General features: G+C 44.8%; 1 protein-coding gene across 2 annotated transcripts in view; it reads left to right on the forward strand.

Moving 5' to 3' along the window:
• Positions 1–18,715, forward strand: part of LOC110566769 (sterol 26-hydroxylase, mitochondrial) — a 29,608-nt gene extending 10,893 nt beyond the window's left edge. For both annotated transcript variants that reach the window (XM_021664684.2, XM_021664679.2), the window contains exons 2-9: positions 12,126–12,316; positions 16,089–16,288; positions 16,368–16,565; positions 16,693–16,865; positions 17,497–17,663; positions 17,836–17,917; positions 17,998–18,210; positions 18,361–18,715. In XM_021664684.2, coding sequence (XP_021520359.1) covers positions 12,126–12,316; positions 16,089–16,288; positions 16,368–16,565; positions 16,693–16,865; positions 17,497–17,663; positions 17,836–17,917; positions 17,998–18,210; positions 18,361–18,480 — 1,344 coding nt within the window. In that variant the 3' untranslated portion in view covers positions 18,481–18,715. The remainder of the gene's footprint in view (positions 1–12,125; positions 12,317–16,088; positions 16,289–16,367; positions 16,566–16,692; positions 16,866–17,496; positions 17,664–17,835; positions 17,918–17,997; positions 18,211–18,360) is intronic.
• The last annotated feature ends 683 nt before the right edge of the window (positions 18,716–19,398 follow it).

The following is a 19,398-nucleotide window of genomic DNA, read 5'->3' on the forward strand; positions in this document are numbered from 1 at the left end:
GGTTGCCAAGGCTCTTGGCTGGCTTGAGCATTGTTAGGCTTTGCTGAGCTTCTTAAGGGGTCCCTCTCTAAACCAAACAGGCCCCTAAAGAGGAGAGGCCGAATGCATCTGTACTTTTTATTTTTTTTAGTTGAGTGATCTTTTCCTCTCTCTCTCCTTCCTTTCCTTACTTTTACCCCCCCTCCTTCCTTAGTGCAGTGCTGGGGATCAAGGCCCAGAGCCTCTCACACTCTACCACTGAGCTGCACCCTCAGCCTAGTAACTACATCACTAGGATAATCATATATGATGCTGTTCAGTCATTTGACACTTACTTCTTTTTGTAGGCTCATTGACTCATGTACTTATCATCCTCTAGAGAAAAGGGATTCCATTTAGTAGGCTCCCCTCATTTCTTCATTGGAAGTCAGAATAATGCCTTCTAGGCACCATATTTATAATTTAATTATTAAGCTCCAAGATGTGCCTTCGGCTTTCCACTCTGAATATATAGACTAGCTACTGTGCATTTCTGAGATGAATTACTGGAACAATCCTCTCTCACTGACAAGGACAGATATGTGTTGCCATATATATGTTAAGTTCATACATATAAGTCAACCAAAGCCTGACAAATTCAGTGAATAAAATCTCAAAGAGATACTTTTAGGTTTAGGTAGTTTGTTACTTAGTGTAAAACAGAATAAGCAAGGTGCTTACTCCCCAAGATCCTTGACCAACACACTCAGCACCCAAACACCAGGCCTCCATGAGCTCAGTGTGAGTTGTGAGATAACCTCTTGCCTGAAAAGCCCTTTCCAAGATTTTTGTTCGTTTGTTTTCTGTTTTTGAAGACAGCCCTGGCTGTTCTGGAACTCTCTCTGTAGACCAGGCTGGCCTTGAACTCACAGAGATCTGCTGCCTCTGCCTCTCAGTGCTGCTGGGATTGAAGCCATGCACCACTATGCCTGGCGCTTTCCAGGATTTTCTATCCTGTACCTACTTTTTCTTTCATCCTTCTCTTCCTCCTTTTTTTTTTTTTTTTTTTTTTTTTTTTTTTTTTGAGACAGAGTTTTCCTTTGTATCCCTGGCTGTCCTGGAACTTGCTCTATAGACCAGGCTGGCCTTGAACTCAGAGATCCATGTATCTTTGCCTCCCAAGTGCTGGGATTACAGGCATGAGCCACGATGCCTTCCTTTCCACCTAGTTTCCAAGGTGAATAGGGCAGAAAGTCTCAGGTCACCTCAGAATCCAATGAGCTAACAGCAATCAAAATTTTGCCTCATGGTAGCTCCAGCCAGGCTTCTGATTCTGTCCTCTTCCTGGAGGGTCACAGGTTCCTTAAAAATTCAGAGTCTGAGGTTCAAGGTGTTGCTGGTATGGGTATTTGCAAAGCTGACAGGTTGAGGGTCATTAATAGTCTTCACATGACCTTTTTAAAAAAATGGCTAAAAAATTCCAGAAATAGGTCACTCTCCTCAGATAACCTAATTAATTTTACTAATAAGGACTTGTATCAGATATGCTGTTTGCCTTAGACAATATCTGACTACAGTGTATACAGCTTGTGTATACCAAGCTTGTGTAAAGCTTGGTCAGGCCGGCCTAGAGGACAGATTTGGCCCAGCGCTCTTTTGGAGAATAACCAGGGCGGTTGCTAAGCCTATGTACTCACTCAGCTGCCCATTAAGTGGCTGCCAACCTTCAAACAAGCTGTGTGCGATAAGGCCAAGTAGAGTGATACCCACCTTTAATCCTGGCACTTGGGAGCTAGAGGCAGGATACCTATGTTTGACACCAGGCTGGTTTACACAGTGAGTTACAGGACAACCAGACCTACACAGAGAGACCAATGTCTCCTACATCAAAAAAGCTATGACAAAAATACCAAGAGGCCAACAGCAGGGTGAGGTCAAAGAGACCAAGTCAGAAAATTGATCTTGTCCTAGCATTTTTCATGGAGGCTGGGCCTTTCTGAAATCTGGCTGTTGGGAAGTTTCTATGAGTTCTTAGAATTTGGATTCTTCCCTGGCCATTTGTCAAGTTGAAGATTGGGGGTAGCAACCCAGATTAGATGCAGTATGGACAGGAACTGAAAAGTGAGGGCCATCTTAGTATGGACATCGTTTATCATTGTCCTTCACGGTTGCTCACGATCCGAAAGTAGAGCTAGTCATTCACTTCCTTCCTTGTCTTTGCTGTTTACAAACTCACAGTTTCAGTTCCCAGAGTATAGGTGTGGCATGACAAGGAATTGAGTGTCTCGCACAGATAAACAATCCCTTGGCCTTGTGCACTACAGCCTGGGCGCTGTGGCCCAGGATGGAACTGGCAGTGGGTTCTTGTCTCTTAAGCAAGGTGTTTCCAGGAGACTATGATCTGATCAACTTTTTCATTTCACTTGGGTTAAGCCCGAGCAGACCTTTTCACAAATAGGAAACATGGGCCTTCTGTAACTGTGATGTTATAATGTTCATCCCAGATGATGCTTGCTCACTGTGTTTTCCTGTTGCTAGACACCGGCCTACTCTGTCAGGAATCAGAGATGACTCGATAAGGTATATTATTGTAGGCTTTCTCTGAGGCTGTTGCCATAGATGCACCCACTAAAGACAGCGTACTTTTTTTTTTCCAGGAGTTGGGGGGTTAGTTCAAGACAGGGTTTCTCTGTCTGGCTGTTCTGCAACTCACTCTGTAAACCAAGCTAGCCTCGAACTCACAGAGATCCTGTCTGCCTCTGCCTCCCAAGTGCACCATGGTCTGGTTATCGCAGTGTACTTTTGGCCCCTCCTGCCTTCTCTCTCTCTGGCTTGCTTTGTAGCACAGGCCTCCAACTCCTGGTCTTCCCGCCTCAGCCTCCCGAGTGTTGGGATTACCAATGTGAGTCACTTTTGGCGGGCAGTTATCCCTCTCATGGAACATTCTGGGCGATGATGTTAAGCAAGTGTCAGGTCCACAACTAAAGAGTCCACAACTCTTGACTGTGTCTTTTTGACAGTGACTCCTGCCTAAGGAGTGGAAGGTCGCTGACACAGAGGGTGTCTGTGGTTGGCTGCATAGTCTCAGCACAGAGCCTCTCTCTGCTACTTCTCTAATCAAGATGTGGTCTTCCCTTCCCCTGAGTTTTTGTTTGCTTGTTTGTTGTTCAAGACAGGGTTTCTCTGTATGGTCCTGGCTGGTCCTGGAACTCACTCTGTAGACAAGACTGGCCTCAACACTCAGAGATCCACCTGCCTCTTTTTCTCAAGTTCTGGGATTAAAGGCGTGCACCGGCAAGCCCAGCTAGCCTGGGCTGCTTTATAAATCCCTGTCTACAGACAAATGAACAGACAAAGAAAACATGGGGATTGAGTCAACATTGTAGCATTGAGTGGAAAGGAGTTTTTAACTCAGGAGCTATTGACAGTTGATAGCGTTCAGGGGAGAGGGTCAGTTTTCTTCATGGGTGTGGCTCCTGGTAGATCTATACTATTTGTCAGTGGACAGCTCACACCAGAAGTATATGGCAACACAAACTGGATTCGGGTTATTTTAAAATTTTTCATTATTCTATGTTAAGGGTATTTTGTCCGTGTGTATGAGTGTATATACCACATGAACGCAGTGCCCTCAGAGGCCAGAAGAGGGTGGCAGATTCTCTTGAAACTTGAATTACAAACATTGGTGAGCCACGTTATGGGTTCTGGAATCAAACCTGAGTCCTCTGGAGGAGGAGCCAGTGCTCTTAACTGCCGAGCCATCTCTCTAGCCCTTTCAATAGATTATTAAAAAGGAAAAAACAAACAAACAAAAACACATGAAGTTGGTAGTGAGGGAGAAGGTGTTGATCTGGGAAAAATTAAGAGGGGAAGTGGGGGACGAATATGATCAAAATACATTGTATAAGATTCTTTTTTTAAAGATTTATTTATTTTTATTTTTATGTGTGTGAACATTTTGCTTCCATGTATGTTTGTGTACCACGTGTGTATCTGGTACCCACAGATCATCAAAATAATCAATTAATAATATTTTTTAAACCTCTGGAGACTAGAATGTGGCTCGGTTGGTAGAGTACCTGCCTGCCACTCATGAAGCCCTCCTGGGTTCAGTCCCCACCACTGCATAAAGCCGGGTGTGGAGGCACACTCCTGTCATCCCAGAACTCGCCAGGTAAAATCTACATATTCCAGGCCAGCCAGGGCTATCGAGTGAGATATGGTCTCACAAAAAAAGAAGCAGGAATGGAGCCAGTACCTAATGTATCAGGCCCTGGGTGGCAGCCTCCTAGAACAAGCAAGCATTTTTCTTTTTACTATTCAATTTGAAAAAAACAACGGTCTTTTCTTCTTTCTTTTCCACCCCTTTCCTCCCTCCTCTCCCTTCTCTTCCCTCTCCACCCCTTTCCCTCCCTGTCCCTCTGCATTCCTAAAGAGTATCTTCCCATCCCCTTTTTATCTCCCTGTCTCATTATGTATCCCTGGCTACCTTGAAACTTTCTACATAGACTAGACTGGCTTCAGACACACAGAGATTCACTTGCCTCTGCCTTAAGGGCTGGGGACAAAGGCATGTGCCACCATGTCTAGCCTAAAAAGTATCCAAAGTAGAAAGAAGAAAAAAGCGTCAGGGCTGTGAATATAACCAACCCACTGACTGTGCACTTAACCAGGCAGTGTGCATAAAGCTCTGGTTAAATCACCAATAGCCTTGTCATCAGTTTAGGCAGAATTACTCTTTTCCTCAATCCCTTCTTCTTTGCATATGGAATTTCATTTGGTAATTATGATGGTGGAGTCTTTGGTCCCTTACTTTTTAATGAAAACCCAGGAAGATACTAGCACTGGATTATTCCATATGTTACCAATTCCCAGAAAGACATGAATCCAAACACATTATCTTTTCTATGAAAATTAAGCCCAAAATGCTTGGATTTCTATGACTTTTTTTTTAAGTTTTTTTTCTAACTTAGAAATGATTCTGTTGTCTCATACCTGTTATCACCTTTCATGTAGCTTTAGAACCTTAATTTATGTGACGAGCAGACTTATAAGTGCTTATGTAATTGGTCGAAGCTGTTAGGTCTACATTCTTTAGGAAAACTGAGACGCGAGGTCTTGTTCCCTTGCTGGAGAACAGCCCTAAAGCTAACTTGATACACAGGATGCAGTGAGCAGAGTGTTGAGCCTCTTATTTGCATATTTATTCTTAGGCCACATGTAGACTTCTGTGATCTAAAATAAGCAACACGAGAAAGCTGTGTGTTTACCGTGCGTTTAGGGCAGATGGCTCTGGAGTTGTGTTCTCATTAAGCCAACAGTATTAGTCTTGTTTATCAAAGACTTACAGCAGAGATCATTTTGTTCTAGCTGGAGTTACAGTTTTATGACTTTGGGTCAAGCCCCGACACTGTAAAACATGTAACAGCGATAAACATAACCTCCCAGCTGGGACACCCAGGCACGGAAGTGTGCTAATGATACTGAAGACCTTTTCACTTTTAGTTTACCAACCAATTTAGACCAACTTGTTTATTGAAAGTTTGTTTTTCATGGGAACACAAGGTGTCTGGTTTAATTCAATAGTTTTAGTTTATATGCTCTCTCATCTATAAACTATGTCTGAAAAGAAAAGAATTCATTGAAGTTTTGTTTTGTTTTTCGAGACAGGGTTTCTCTGTATAGCTCTGGCTGTCCTGAAACTTGCTCTGTAGACCAGGCTGGTCTCAAACTCATAGAGATCCACCTATCTCTGTCCCCCAAATTCTGGGATTAAAGGCGTGAACCACCATCACCCAGCCTCATTAAAGTTTTTTTTTTTTTTAATGTGCATTGGTGTTTTGCCTACATGTATGTCTGTGTGAGGGTGTCAGATCTTGGAGTTACAGACATTTGTGAGCTGTCACGTGGGTGCTGGGGATTGAACCCAGATTCTCTGGGAGAGCAGTCAGTGCTCTTAACCACTGAGCCATTTCTTCATCCCTATTAGAGTTATTATTGTGTAAGTAGACACAGCATTTAAAACGTACGTGAAAGTAACACATACAAACACATGCATACATGCGTATGTTCTTTTGTTCTAATGGTGAGACAGAGTAATACAGTAATGTAAATTTGCAAGTTCGTGAAAAAACTTATTTTCTTGAGACAGGCTCTATACAATCAGCACCTAGGCTGATCTCAAATTTGCAGTCCTTCTGCCTTACCCTTTGGGTGCTAGGATTCCTGTGGACTCAAAGTTTGGGTAAAGCAGTTCTGAAGCAGACGGGGAGAGGATGAATCTCACAACATGTGACCTTTTGTTTTGTGTCTATCTTCTTTTACATAAATGTTTTTAAAGTTTGTCTAAGTTATTGCTCAAGTCAGTACCTGCTTCATGACTGAACAATACCCCATTGTGTGTAAAAAGCTTCGTTATCTGTTCTCAATTGGTGTGTTTGGGCTGGCCCACGGTTTGTTGTTGAGTTTCTGTAAACACTGTCTGTGTAGATCTGTTTTTGTGTTTTGCGTGTATTTAGGACTGGAATTGCTAAATCACTTATCATTCTGTGTCAGACTTTCCACAGTGAATCCCTTATTTATATACTGCACTAGAATACGGGACGGTTCTAGTTTCTCCTTCGTTGATCCTTATTTCCTGTTCATTTTTTGTTTATTTGTTGAAGCTTTCAAGCTATCCTAATGGGCATAAAATGAGAAATTATTGTAACTTTGATTTGGTGTGCGTGTGTGTGAATGAGGGGAGGGCATGGCACACATGTGGAAGCCAAAGAAAACACCTTTCTATTAAAAAAAAAAAAAAAGGGCAAAACAACAACAGCAAAAGGACATCTACAAAATAATTAGGAAGCACTTTGGGAGCCTACGTAATCCATGTCTCAGCTGTCTATCTGAGGCGCTGGGATCAGGTCTTTCTACTGCTTCCTGATGTATGCCTGGGCCCCGGATGGGATGGGAGCCCCACAGGGGAATGCTGATGAATTCCCATCTCTCCATCTTTGGAGTTCCACCGGGTGAGAACTGGTCCTCTCATTCATCTCAATGACATGTTAGCTGAGCAAAGCGGCTCAGAGGCAGCAGCCTGTGAGAGCCCTGGAAACTGGCTGGCTGTCTCGGGTTACCTCCTAATGTTGCGCACACTGGGTAGCACATGTCTCTCATCAAGTATCCCGATGTCTTTCTAAAATAAGTCCTTACATAAGGAGGTCCTCGTTAAGCGCCACCAAGTAAACCGACTGAAAGAAGCCTGAAGGAAAAAGGGAGAAATGTCCCAGAAGCCTCTGCCCTGACAACCAGGCAGCCTTGGAAGCTTGGGGTTGCAGGAGAAGTATTTGTGTCCAACTCAGTGGCTTTTTAATCTAGTCTTTTTTTTTCCTTTTTTCTTCAAAATGTTTATTTATTTTATGTGTGTCAGCGTCTTGCCTCCATGCGTGCTGTGTAACCATGTGCATGCCTGGTGCCTGTGGAGGTGGGGAGACGGCATCAGCTTCCCTGTAAATGGAACTACAGATAATTGTGAGCCACTGTGGAGGTGCTAAGAATAGAACCTAGGTCCTCTGAATAGATGGCTCGTACTTCAGCCTCCTTACCAAGTCTTTAAAAAAATAATTTTTCCCCCTGATTCCAAGATTGTGATAGAAATTTTGTTAAATAAATCACAGTATAAAGAAGAAAGCAAATTTACCTACACAGCACTATTTTTCACTGCAGAACGTTACCACCTTCACACTGTAATAAAAATGTTACGTGAACATTTTTTTTTTTCCCTTTTCATTTTGTGGCCCAGGCTGGTCTTGAACCTGTACTCTTCCTGCCTCTGCCTCCCAAGTGCTTGGACTACAGGCATATGTCACCACACCTAACTCTAATTTTAGTGGTCTGTGTCCTTGTCCTCTACCCTGCACACAGGGACCAAACTCTGGACCTCAAGGGTGCTAGGAAAGAGCTCTCCCACTCACTCAGCTACATCAACACATCTCCAGACCTTTAATTTTTTTTTTATTTTTTTTACTGGAAACTTTAAGAAAAACAAAAAGCAAAACAAGAAAAAAGAAAAAAAAAACAACCCAAACAAACAAACAAACAAACAAACCCAAAACCCTCATTCATAGGCAAATGGAGACAACTAGGGCTGGGTTATAAATTTTAGGCTGACTTGTGTTTGAATGAAAAAACGCCCCTCCCCCCACGTCTTGGACAACTGAACACTTGGTTCCGAGTTTGCAATGCTGTTGGGGAGGTTTAGGTGGTAGGGTTTTGCTGGGGGAAGTCCATCCCTGGGAGTGGGCTTTGAGTGTTCAAGGCCTCTACCCTACTATAGTCTATTCTTTCTGCTTCAGCTTGTGGTTCAAGATGTGAGCTCCCGGTTTCCTGCTCCTGCCTCTGTGCTCCACCCCCTCCTACAGCCATGATGAACTCTTATCCCTCTGGAAACTGAAGCCCCAATAAACCCTCGCTTGTGTAACTTGTCTTGGTTTTTGCCACAGCAACAGCAAAGTAACTAATACATTTATTTCCTTTCTTCTCTGCCCTGGGGAAACACTCTTAGTATTTCGCAGCGGAAGTGGATATTTACCTAGCCTTCCTTCCCACTTTTCTCTTTCATGGGTTATGTCTGTGTGGCATGCATGCACATGTATGTGTGCTCCTGTGTGAGTGCAGATACATGTGCACACAGATGTACATACGAAGGCCCAAAGTTGATGTCAGGAATCTTCCTCATTCATTCTTCCATCTTATTCTTTGAGGCAGGACCTCAGCCAAACACAGAGCTCAGCAATATAGCTGGTCTTACTAGCCAGCTTGCTCCAGGGGACCCTCTTTGTCCACCTTCCAAGGCCAGAGCTACACAGAGGCTGCCGTGTGTACCTGACATTTATGTGGTTTGTGGGAATCCAAACTCTGGTCCTCTTTTAAAGGCTTTTACCACGGAGCCATTTCCCCGGCTCCAGCCCTGATTCCTTAGGCAGGCGGTGTTATGCTCATTGTCCTAGTCTACTTTGGGTATCTTTCTATGGTAGTATAAGGGGCACCACTTGGTGATTTTTTTATTTTTTAGTTGATAATGTATATTGTTCTGCGGGAAGCTTGTCCTTCCTTTATACATTTGTAGTGGTGTTTATAAATGTCAACAACTGTCCTCCAAATAGGGATGAACCATTTGACGACTCTCAACCAGTCGGGCTTGCACAGTCTGACTTTCCTGAGGGGAAGTGGAAGTATTTCTGTGGTTGAACTAACTCCTCGGGATCCTACCACACCCCGTGGTGGCCATGTTCCTGGGAGGTAGAAGTGTGGAACAAATGGATTTGGGGGCTTGTCAAGACTGGCTTCTAGGCAGTGGACAGCTTTGCCATTGTTAGCTCAGAGGGGATTCTGGACAACTGGTAATGGATTGGAGGTAATTATATTATGGTGGTCCTGAGAGAACACATTTTAAGGCCAATAGTGAGAACCAGTAGGATTGACTTTTTTTTTTTTTTCTGGACTATATAGATCAGGAGTTTCTTCTGTAACCTCAGAGGTGAGTCTCTTCTCTGTAACTCTACTGTTTGTTTCACAAGAAGCCCTCCAGCCTAATGCTGGAACCGACTCTGAGTCTCTTTGGAAACAATTGAGAAAGAGGAAGTAACTGGAAGGCCACAGGTTTTTGTTTTCTTTCACTGTGTGGGTGTAAGTTAGCCAGGAAATTCTGGTTCACATTTGTAGGCTCCTTTTGGCTCTCCCCTCCATCTTCTTTTCCTCTCTCATTTTCAGCAGCTGTTAATACATTATAGCAGCCAGGGTCTTGCTCAAGGTAAGCAAGCTTTGTACCACAAAATGACTCTCTTAGCCCTTAGCAATGCCAGTTTTCCAGATGCTGGTTAAAAGTGTCAGTTAACAAGTGCCTAAGATGCAGCCAGGTATGGTGGTGTACAACGTTAGTCCCAGCACTCTGGAGGCAGAGGCAGGTGGATCTCTGTGAGTTTGAGGCCAGCCTGGTCTACAGAATGATTTCTAGGACAGCCAGGGCTCTGTTACACAGAGAAAGCCTGTCTTGAAAAGCTAAAAGAAGAAGAAGAAGAAGAAGAAGAAGAAGAAGAAGAAGAAGAAGAAGAAGAAGAAGAAGAAGAAGAAGAAGAAGAAGAAGAAAAAGAAAAGAAAGGAACAAAGAAACAAAGAAAGAAAATGTCTCAGATGTGTCTGTTCTGATTCAAGCTGGGTCTTGTACCCTCTAGGCATTCTCTGCCTTTGAGCTACACTTAGGAATTACATAAAACTCTCATTATTTTGTTGTTGTTGTTGCTTTAAAACAAACAAACAAACAGACAAACACAGCCTACTTTGTATTTGACCTTACATTTCCCATCTCTTACGCTTTTCTTAGAATTCCTAATTGTGTGGTTTTTTTTTTTTTTTCTTTCTTTCTTTCTTTCTCTTGGTAATCACATAAGACACTTGTCTTCAACTCAATGAGGCTACACAAGCTGGAGTAGATTTTGTTGTTTTTAAACAAAATCCCAAACGTTAAATTTTACCAATGAAGACTTGGGAGCCAGATGCTGGGGTGAAAGCCAAGCAGCACAAAGAGGCAGAGAAAGCACCCAGCTGACCGTCCTACTCCGCTGACATCCTTACTTCTCCACACTGTCTTAAAAATCCTCCAATGGAATGTCCCTCCTTTCTACTTCCTGTGAGTCTCCCTATCCATCCTGTGGACTTTCTCTCACTCCATATGGTCTTTTTTTCCTTTGTTCTCTCCTGCTAACTGGTTGCTTGCTCCACCTCTTGACTTATGGTTGACTTTGCTTAATCTTGTTTACAGAAAGGTCTTGGTTTTCTTGGTTTAAAGGTATGTGCTAGGGCTGAGCCACACCACAACTAGAAACAGGATTTTCTGGTGCACAATCTCGGGATTCACGGTGTGATCAAATATCCTGCAACAAGACTTACCTATCTTTAACATTTTTCTATTTATCTAAAATTAAAATTTTTAACTATATTTATTTATTTGTTTGTGTATGCGTGTGTATGGTGTGGTATATATGTATATGTGTGGTGCTCATGCTTGCATGTGTGTGTGTAGACCAGAGGACAGCTTGCAGGAATTGGTTTTCTCCTTCTACAATATGGATCCTGGGCATCAAACTCAGGTTGTGGCTTGATGGCAAGCACCTTGCCCTCTGAGCCGTCTTACTAGCCCTACTCATTTTAGTTGTATTGCTGGGAGCCAAAGCTATCTACGGAAGCCAAAGTCAAAGCTATCTAGTGGAGACAAAGGTATCTATGGAAGCCAAAGTCAATTAGTGAGCCAAAGCTATCTAGTGGAGACAAAGGTAGTTACTGAAGCCAAAGCCAAGTAGAGAGCAAAGGTCATTTAGTGGAGACCTAAAGCTATTTAGTGAAAGAGTTATCTAAGACCCTGAATCATGGGTGATAGATTGTGAGGACAACCATCTGTTAGTTTTAGAGCATCCGTGAATAGCTTAAGAAGACATCCTTATGGCATCTTGTAGGTGCAATATTTAACCCATGAAAGCACTCTTCTTATTTCCTGCAGCAGTAGATTAATCTTCCCCCTTTCCTGTCTTCTCCCTATATAAGTTGGGTAAAAATTTCTAATAAATGGAAGCCTTGATCAGATGAACAGACTTGGCTTTCATTCTGCGTCTCTTGCTCCTTTTCCCCCCATTCCTTCCAATATCTCCACCTTAGGAACCCCATTGAAGCCCCGCGGGTTGGGGCATTGTATTATTTATTTCTCTAAGTTGGCGTGCAAAGTGATGGGTTTCATTATGGCATTTTCATACATAATATGTCATTATTCCTCTTGCTACAGTAGATTTAAATGTGAAGAAGGAACTTTAGGCTTACTAAAGGATCAGATTCCTTAAAACAAATATCTGCACCTGATCTGCAACAGCCCCAACCCCAGTTTCCCATATAACCATATTCCTCCACAGGCCTCAGATCCTCCAACTCCTTCCAGCTAACATTGGTCCCAGTAATCTTGTTCTTTGTAAGACCACCTTTTCTTTCTCTGTCTGAAGAACCCCTAACTACCACTGTGCCTCCCTCTTACACCATGCCCTTTTGTACTGCCCACTGGTTCTGGGGTGGCCTCTCCCACCCCAGCTTTCCTTCTAGAAATGTCACCCCAGTTATCCCACTTTGGTTAATCCCCGCAGATGCTGAACAAGGACAAGTACGGTCCAATGTGGACACACGCCTTTGGGACTCGCATCACTGTGAATCTGGCCAGTGCCTCACTCTTGGAGCAAGTGATGCGACAGGAGGGCAAGTACCCCATAAGAGACCACATGGAGCAGTGGAAGGACCACAGAGACGACAAGGGCCTCACCTATGGGATCTTCATCACGTGAGCTGGGGCTTAAAGGGACAGGAGTTTGGCCATAGAGGACCAGGTGGAAAGAGAGCAGGCACTCAAATGCAGGACACAGCGGGGCCTCTCTGCACCCCTGAGCCTGTTGCTTAGACAGAGAGCAGTCACTGAGGTGGGCTGAGACCCAGAGATCAGCCACTATCTTTTCTACCAATACATTGTGTCATTTTTGGACAAGCAAATAATTTCCTTTTTCTTGTCTTTGTGTTTCAGATCTGTAATATAAGGTGTTTGGACTAAAATACCTGCAAGGCCTTTTCAGATTTGTTTGGGGTAGTAGGGCATGAACCTGAGGCCCCTGTACCAGCTAGGCAAAACTTACTTTACTACTGAGCTACATTCCCAGCCCCTGTGTAATTTTTAAGTTTTGAAGCAGGGTCTCTTTCACTAAATTGTCACAAATATCTTGAGATTACAGGCCTGAACCACTAGGCCTGGCTTCAGACCCATTTTTCTAAATAGTGGTTGAATGTACGTCAATTTGTAGTTGAGGAAGTACCATTATCATTTAGTTGGGAAGGCTCCAATCAATTTCATCCAATGTGTCTCAGAGTGTATTGTATTACACACAAATCATAGGTTATAAACTTCATGAGTACCCTCCACACACATGTGGATAGATATGGATTTCAGTTGCGCCCAGACAGGATAAGATTATTCTGGCAGTGACATTTGGAGGAGGATGGACTGTTATTTACTTACGAGCTCACCGAAGTAGACGGTGGAATTGGTGGTGATTAGTGGAGATTCCCAGTGCCACCAGTTGTAACTGGCTATGTTCAGATGCCCCTTTTCTGAGTCCAAAACCAGTAAGTGGCTTTTCCCATCATGCTTTAGTATAACTGCCACCCTGATCAGAACTGGGCATTTCGATAATGCCAGACAACAGGCTCGTCTCCGTATGCTGTGATCTCATTTTACCCTTACACCAAGCCCTTGGGTGGATAGTATTATTATCCCCGCTTTACAGCTGAAGAAAGAGCTATAAAAACCAAGGGAGATTTTACATCCCACGTCAGAGGTGACACGCCTACCTAGCCAATGATGAGGTAAATCTCCCTGATTCCGGAACTCAGGGATATATAGCCTTGATACTTCGGAAAGAAAATGATCTGGTCACAGGTTCATTTGTAGCTATTTCTGATATACCTAGATTCAGTCTCTCCAGTTTCCTTTCTCATTCCTGTCTTCTTCACAGGTGGACAGTTTCACAAGTAAGATACTAATCCTTTGTTCCAAACTCTGAAACTAGAGAATGCTGTTTTAGACCTCTTTAACCTCCCGATCCTGTGGGCTAAAGGGAGGCCACCTGGATCCGACTTGACAACTCAACTGAACACGATATAGGACCCTTTGGGGTTTAATTATCTCTTACTCTGAAAGAGACATAATTTTCTATGACACACAATTTTCTATGTGTGTCACTGGTATGCATTTAAAGGCCACTTTGTGCTAGGTGAGTTTGCACATGCTTCCAGTCCCAGTTCCAGAAGGTGGAGGCAGGAGGATCATGAACTCAAGGGCAGCCTGGACTATGTGAGACCCTGTCTCAGACAAGCATCAAATAATCAATAAGTGAAAGCTGTTTTGCAAAGCCCGTGGTACTTGTTTTTTCCTGCCTTGTTTTAGCATATCTTTCTTTAGAATCTTATTTTACACAGCAAGCACTCCCCCGAGCAATAACTTCTGAGTGGGGTGTCGTTAAAGGTCTTCACGTTTAGCTCCTTGAAAAAGCCTTAACAACCCAACGGGTCTATTCTGATTGTTGTTTCTTTTCGTTTAGTTTTGTGGCAGCCTTCCTCAAATACAAACAAAGCCCCTGAGAGGAATGGTTGAGGCTTTTCTTTTCTTTATTTTTTAAAAGATTTAAAAATATGTGTATGGGCATTTTGCCTTTGTGCACATCTGTTCAGCATGCTCCTGCAGTGCATGTAGAGGCCAGTTGTCCCTTGGAACTGGAGTTACAGATGGTTTTGAACCATCCTGTAGGTGCTGGGAATTGAACCTCTGAGCCGTCTCTTCAGCCCATTACTTTTTGTTTTCTTTTTAATTTTTTGATAGTAATATTGGGTTTGTCTGTTTGCTTATTTGTTTTGAGACAGTATCTCATGTAGTCCAGACCAGTTTTAAACTCATTATTCAGCTGAGACTGATCTCAGACATCTTGATTCTCCTGCCTCAGTCTCCCAAGTGCCAGGATTACAAGTATGCACCACACCTGCCTAATGGTAAGCGTTATAAAATGAAATTTCCAATTTTCTAGTAATAATGCGTTAACTGTCCCACTCAGTCCCATTCTGTTCTCCTAAGCCATCAGTACTGTTAATTGAGACTTCACGCTCACTTCACTCAGAAGTGTGCACACACAGCAGCGGGAAATTTCCTCTGCTCCTCGTAGTGCAAGGCCACATTGTATTTGTTGCTCTGCTAGCTGTAAGGAAATGGATTTGATCTAGCTTGCTGAGGGAAGGGTGCAGGCTTGGGAGTTAGCTGAATGTAGGACTGTCCTTGGAGCGTGTCCACCACCCATTTGGGCATCCCTGTTAACCCAGGTAGATGTCTAAGCTTCTTCTGTGTGGCTATAGCATCAAGGCATGGAGCTTTGTTTTTGTGGGTCTCCTGTACCTTTGGCACTGAACCAAGAAGAGAACGAATGCCTGTAACCTTGACAATGAAGAAACCCCAACTAGGTCCTGTTCTAATCCTCAACCTCTTCCTAGAAGGCCTTTGTGCAGCCCTTATCATTTCACATTCAGAAAATCCCAGAGTTACACAATTCAGTGATACTTACAGTCTAACCACCATGTCCCAAGCATTCATCTGAACACCTGAACAACCCTGTTATGGTAAGTTTTGGATCTTTATGCGTAGAGGCCAAACCCATGCCCCTGGCTGTTTGGTCACCTTTCTGAGGTCACTTGGCCAGTCAGCTGTAAACCTGTGATTTTTGTTGGTTTGTTTTTATTTTGAGGCAGGATTTTATACTGTATCCCAGGTTGGTCTCAAACTTATGATGGCTCAGCCAACATAGGGAATAAAGGTACGTGCCAACAGCCTTGGCTAGACCTGTGATTTGATTCTAGGTGGTCTGATTCTAGAAGGCTACCTTACCCATTCACAGTGCTGTGGTGGGACTCTGAGGTTTTGTAGTTCATTCTTTCTTCCTTTTATTTTTCCCCCCAAGACAGCATTTATCTGTGTAGTCTTGGATGTCCTGGAATTCACTCTGTAGACCAGGCTGGCCTCAAACTCAGAATTCTTCCTGCCTTTGCCTCTCTGAGTGCTAGGATTAGAGGCATGTGCCGCTGCCACCTGGCTTTAAATTTTCTTTTCTTTTCTTTTCTTTTCTTTTCTTTTCTTTTCTTTTCTTTTCTTTTCTTTCCTTTCCTTTCCTTTTCTTTTTCTCTTCTCTTCTTTCTTTCTTTTTTCTTTCTTTCTCTTTTTCATTTTATTCACTTATCACAGGCAGGTCTCTCATGAAGCCTAGGCAGCCCTCAAAAACACTTTGTAGTAATGGGTTCTCTCAAAATCCTGATCTTCCTGTCTTCATCTTCCAAAGGCTGTGATCACAGGTGTATGGAGCCATGCTTGGAAGTTTTGTGCTTCTTAGAGCACATCAATTATATTTGGTGATTGCCCAATTCTAAACTCCGGGAGTCTGAGACTCCCTCTGCTCTCTAGGGAACCTTGGTTGTGGTGGGAAATACCATTTATTCAAATTCCATGCTTACCTGTGGGCACTCCCCAGACAAGGACATCAGTGGCACCAGTTACGTCAGGCTTTGAGCCAGCGTCTGCTGAAGCCTGCTGAGGCGGCACTCTACACAGACGCCTTGAATGAGGTGATTGATGACTTTATGACCCGGCTAGCCCAGATTCGGGCAGAGAGTGCATCAGGGGATCAGGTGCCAGACATGGCTCACCTTCTCTACTATCTTGCCTTGGAAGGTACCCTTACTGGGAGAGGCTGGGGAGCAGGAATGGGTCCTCTGGCTCTGCCCTCTGTGACGGCCTCTGTACTTCATAGCCATCAGCTATATCCTGTTTGAGAAAAGGATTGGGTGCCTGGAGCCCTCCATCCCTGAGGATACTGCCACCTTCCTCAGATCTGTTGGACTCATGTTCCAGAACTCGATCTATGTCACTTTCCTTCCCAAGTGGACTCGTCCTCTACTGCCCTTTTGGAAGCAATACCTGAACGGCTGGGACAACATTTTCTCCTTTGGTGAGGTGTCCCAATCTGGGGCCTGGGGCCAGGGAAGGAAGCTGACCCCTCCCCATGACTTCCCTCGCACTACCTGCTTTTAGGGTGGTTTAAATTCACCCTCCTCTGTTTTCCATGGCCCTCACAGGGAAGAAGCTGATTGATCAAAAAGTCAAGGATATTGAAGCCCAGCTACAGACAGCTGGGCCAGATGGGGTCCGGATATCCGGCTACCTGCACTTCCTGCTGACCAATGAATTGCTTAGTCCTGAGGAGGCCCTTGGCACCTTTCCTGAGCTGCTCTTGGCCGGGGTGGACACGGTACATCAGATAGGCTGACAGGGAGACAAGGGACTATCTGATTTTATCCTGTACCATTCCCACCCCCCCTTATTCCCCGCTCCTGACCTCCCACCCCTATTCCCCAATCCTGACTTATGTCTCTCAACCTAGCTTCTTTCTTATCACCGTGGTTGTTTGTTTGCCCAGCTGATACAAACAGGACTGGACCTTTTGTAGAGGGAATTCCATCAGCTTCTGGGCCCCTAACTCTCTCTCTCTCTCTCTCTCTCTGACAACTAGGAGATTCCATCCCACAGGATTCCAATTCTCATGTTGCTGCAGCTTAGGAAGAGAATTAGAAACTTGTTTATATGCTCTTTCTGTAACCTAGGGACCCATTTCTAGCATTTCTGAGGCATGCTCCTTTTTATAGTCCTTTCTGTGGTTAAAATGCAATCTTCCTCCATACTGGCCTATATTACACCTGCCGGTTCATGTTTACTATAGAAGCCACCAGGAATCCTCATCTCTTTGTCTGTTATCCTGGTGTCGAGCCAGCCTTCCTGTACATTGTATCCACACCCACTCACAGACCCTCCTACCATGTAGCTAGCCTCTTCCTTAGAAATCTCCCTCCTACTTCATCTTCATCTCCCATTCTATCTCCTAGACATCCAACACACTGACCTGGGCCCTGTATCACCTTTCAAAGAACCCAGAGATCCAGAAGGCCTTGCACCAGGAAGTAACTGGTGTGGTGCCCCTTGGGAAGGTGCCTCAGCACAAGGATTTTGCCCACATGCCCCTGCTCAAAGCCGTGATTAAGGAGACCCTGCGGTAGGCCATGATTCCATGTGCATAGGGTCAATACGGGGCTTATAATCAGAAAGTGGGAACTGCCTGAGGCCAAAGGTTAAGGACAAGAGTGCTATGGGAAGAGAGACAAGGATGAGTGGAACTCCTCTTCACCCAATCAGGAAGCAGGACGTAGACTTTCTTTTCCCTGCAGCCTCTACCCCGTGGTCCCCTCAAACTCCCGGATCATCACAGAAAAGGAAACCGAACTCGATGGCTTCCTCTTCCCCAAGAATGTGAGTGGGGCTACAGTACCCAGGTGCCCAGGAATGCCTGCAGCCTCTGCTGATGGTCACACTGCCATCTCCCTCTGTAGACCCAGTTTGTATTATGTCACTATGTGGTGTCCCGGGATCCCAGTGTCTTTCCTGAGCCCGAGAGCTTCCAGCCTCAACGATGGCTGAAAAAGAGGGCGGCCGATACCTCCGGAATCCAACACCCATTCGGCTCTGTGCCCTTTGGCTATGGGGTTCGGTCTTGCCTGGGCCGCAGGATTGCAGAGCTGGAGATGCAACTGCTGCTGTCAAGGGTGAGCAAGGATGTGGGGAGGGTTGTGTGGGTCGGGCAAGATGGAGGAATTCAGGGAGAGGAGAGGTGTGGAGGTCTCGGGTAGAAGCCTACAGAGGGAACAAGAATTGGAGATCAAGATTCCAGTGGCCCTGCCCTCTCTCCCTGCCAGCTGATACAACAGTACGAGGTGGTCCTGGCTCCAGGGATGGGAGAAGTGAAGTCTGTGGCTCGCATTGTTCTGGTTCCCAGCAAGAAGGTGAGCCTGCGCTTTCTGCAGAGACAGTACTGAGTTGGGCCCCTGCCTCCGTGGGGCTTATCCAGAAGCTCTGGCACAGCAGTCCCTGGCCATTCTCATGTCACACATCTGGATGACAGAGTCAACAGGGAAGCTCTGAGCCCTTCCCATAGACCCCAAATATTTGGCAGAACTTCTATGGAGCAACACTCACTTAAGACAATAGAGCACCTCCTATCACACGACAGTCCTTGGGTACAATTTAAAATAAAATTAAAATACAAGTTTGGAGGGGGGTCTTTGTTCTTCATTTTGATCACCCCACATCCGACCCTCCTCATGTGAGGAATGTCTTTTTTTGCACTTTAGAATCATGGTGGGTGGCCCTGCTGGACCCACTTCTTGGAGCCCGAGAGTACTGCATGTCTCCCTAACCTCAATGGCAGACCCGTTATGGACCCCTCCTAAAAAGAGCACCATGTGACAGTTCCACTTCCGCTGTAGAGTAGGGAGGAGGAGCAGAGGAGGGGGGAGGGGATGAGGAGGGTGGAGATGAGGAGGAGGGGGAAGAGAAGCAAGGTGGCTCAGTGGCTAAAATGCATGGTACACAGGCATGAAGACCTGAGTTCAAGTTCCCAGAACTTATGTAAAGCTCTACAAGGCGGGGACGCTGGAGCCTGGACTCCCAGTACTGCAGTCCCAGGAGTTGGGAGGTAGCCACAGAAGCCCAAGAGGCTCCTAACATGAGTAACACAACAAAGAAACCACGCCTCAAACAAGATAGACCCATGCCGGAGGTTGTCCACTGATCTGCACTTGAGGGACTCTCCCACCTGCACGCACACACACAAGCACCTTCCAGGGTGGCACACTCATGCCTGCCTGCCTGCACAATGAAAGAAGTAAATGAAGAGGAATTTTAAAAGGCTGTAGAAATAGGAATCCACTTTTTCTGCACTGGACCACTGGATC

The sequence above is a fragment of the Meriones unguiculatus genome, chromosome 15 (genome assembly GCF_030254825.1).
Source record: "Meriones unguiculatus strain TT.TT164.6M chromosome 15, Bangor_MerUng_6.1, whole genome shotgun sequence".
Classification (NCBI taxonomy): Eukaryota; Metazoa; Chordata; class Mammalia; order Rodentia; family Muridae; genus Meriones; species Meriones unguiculatus.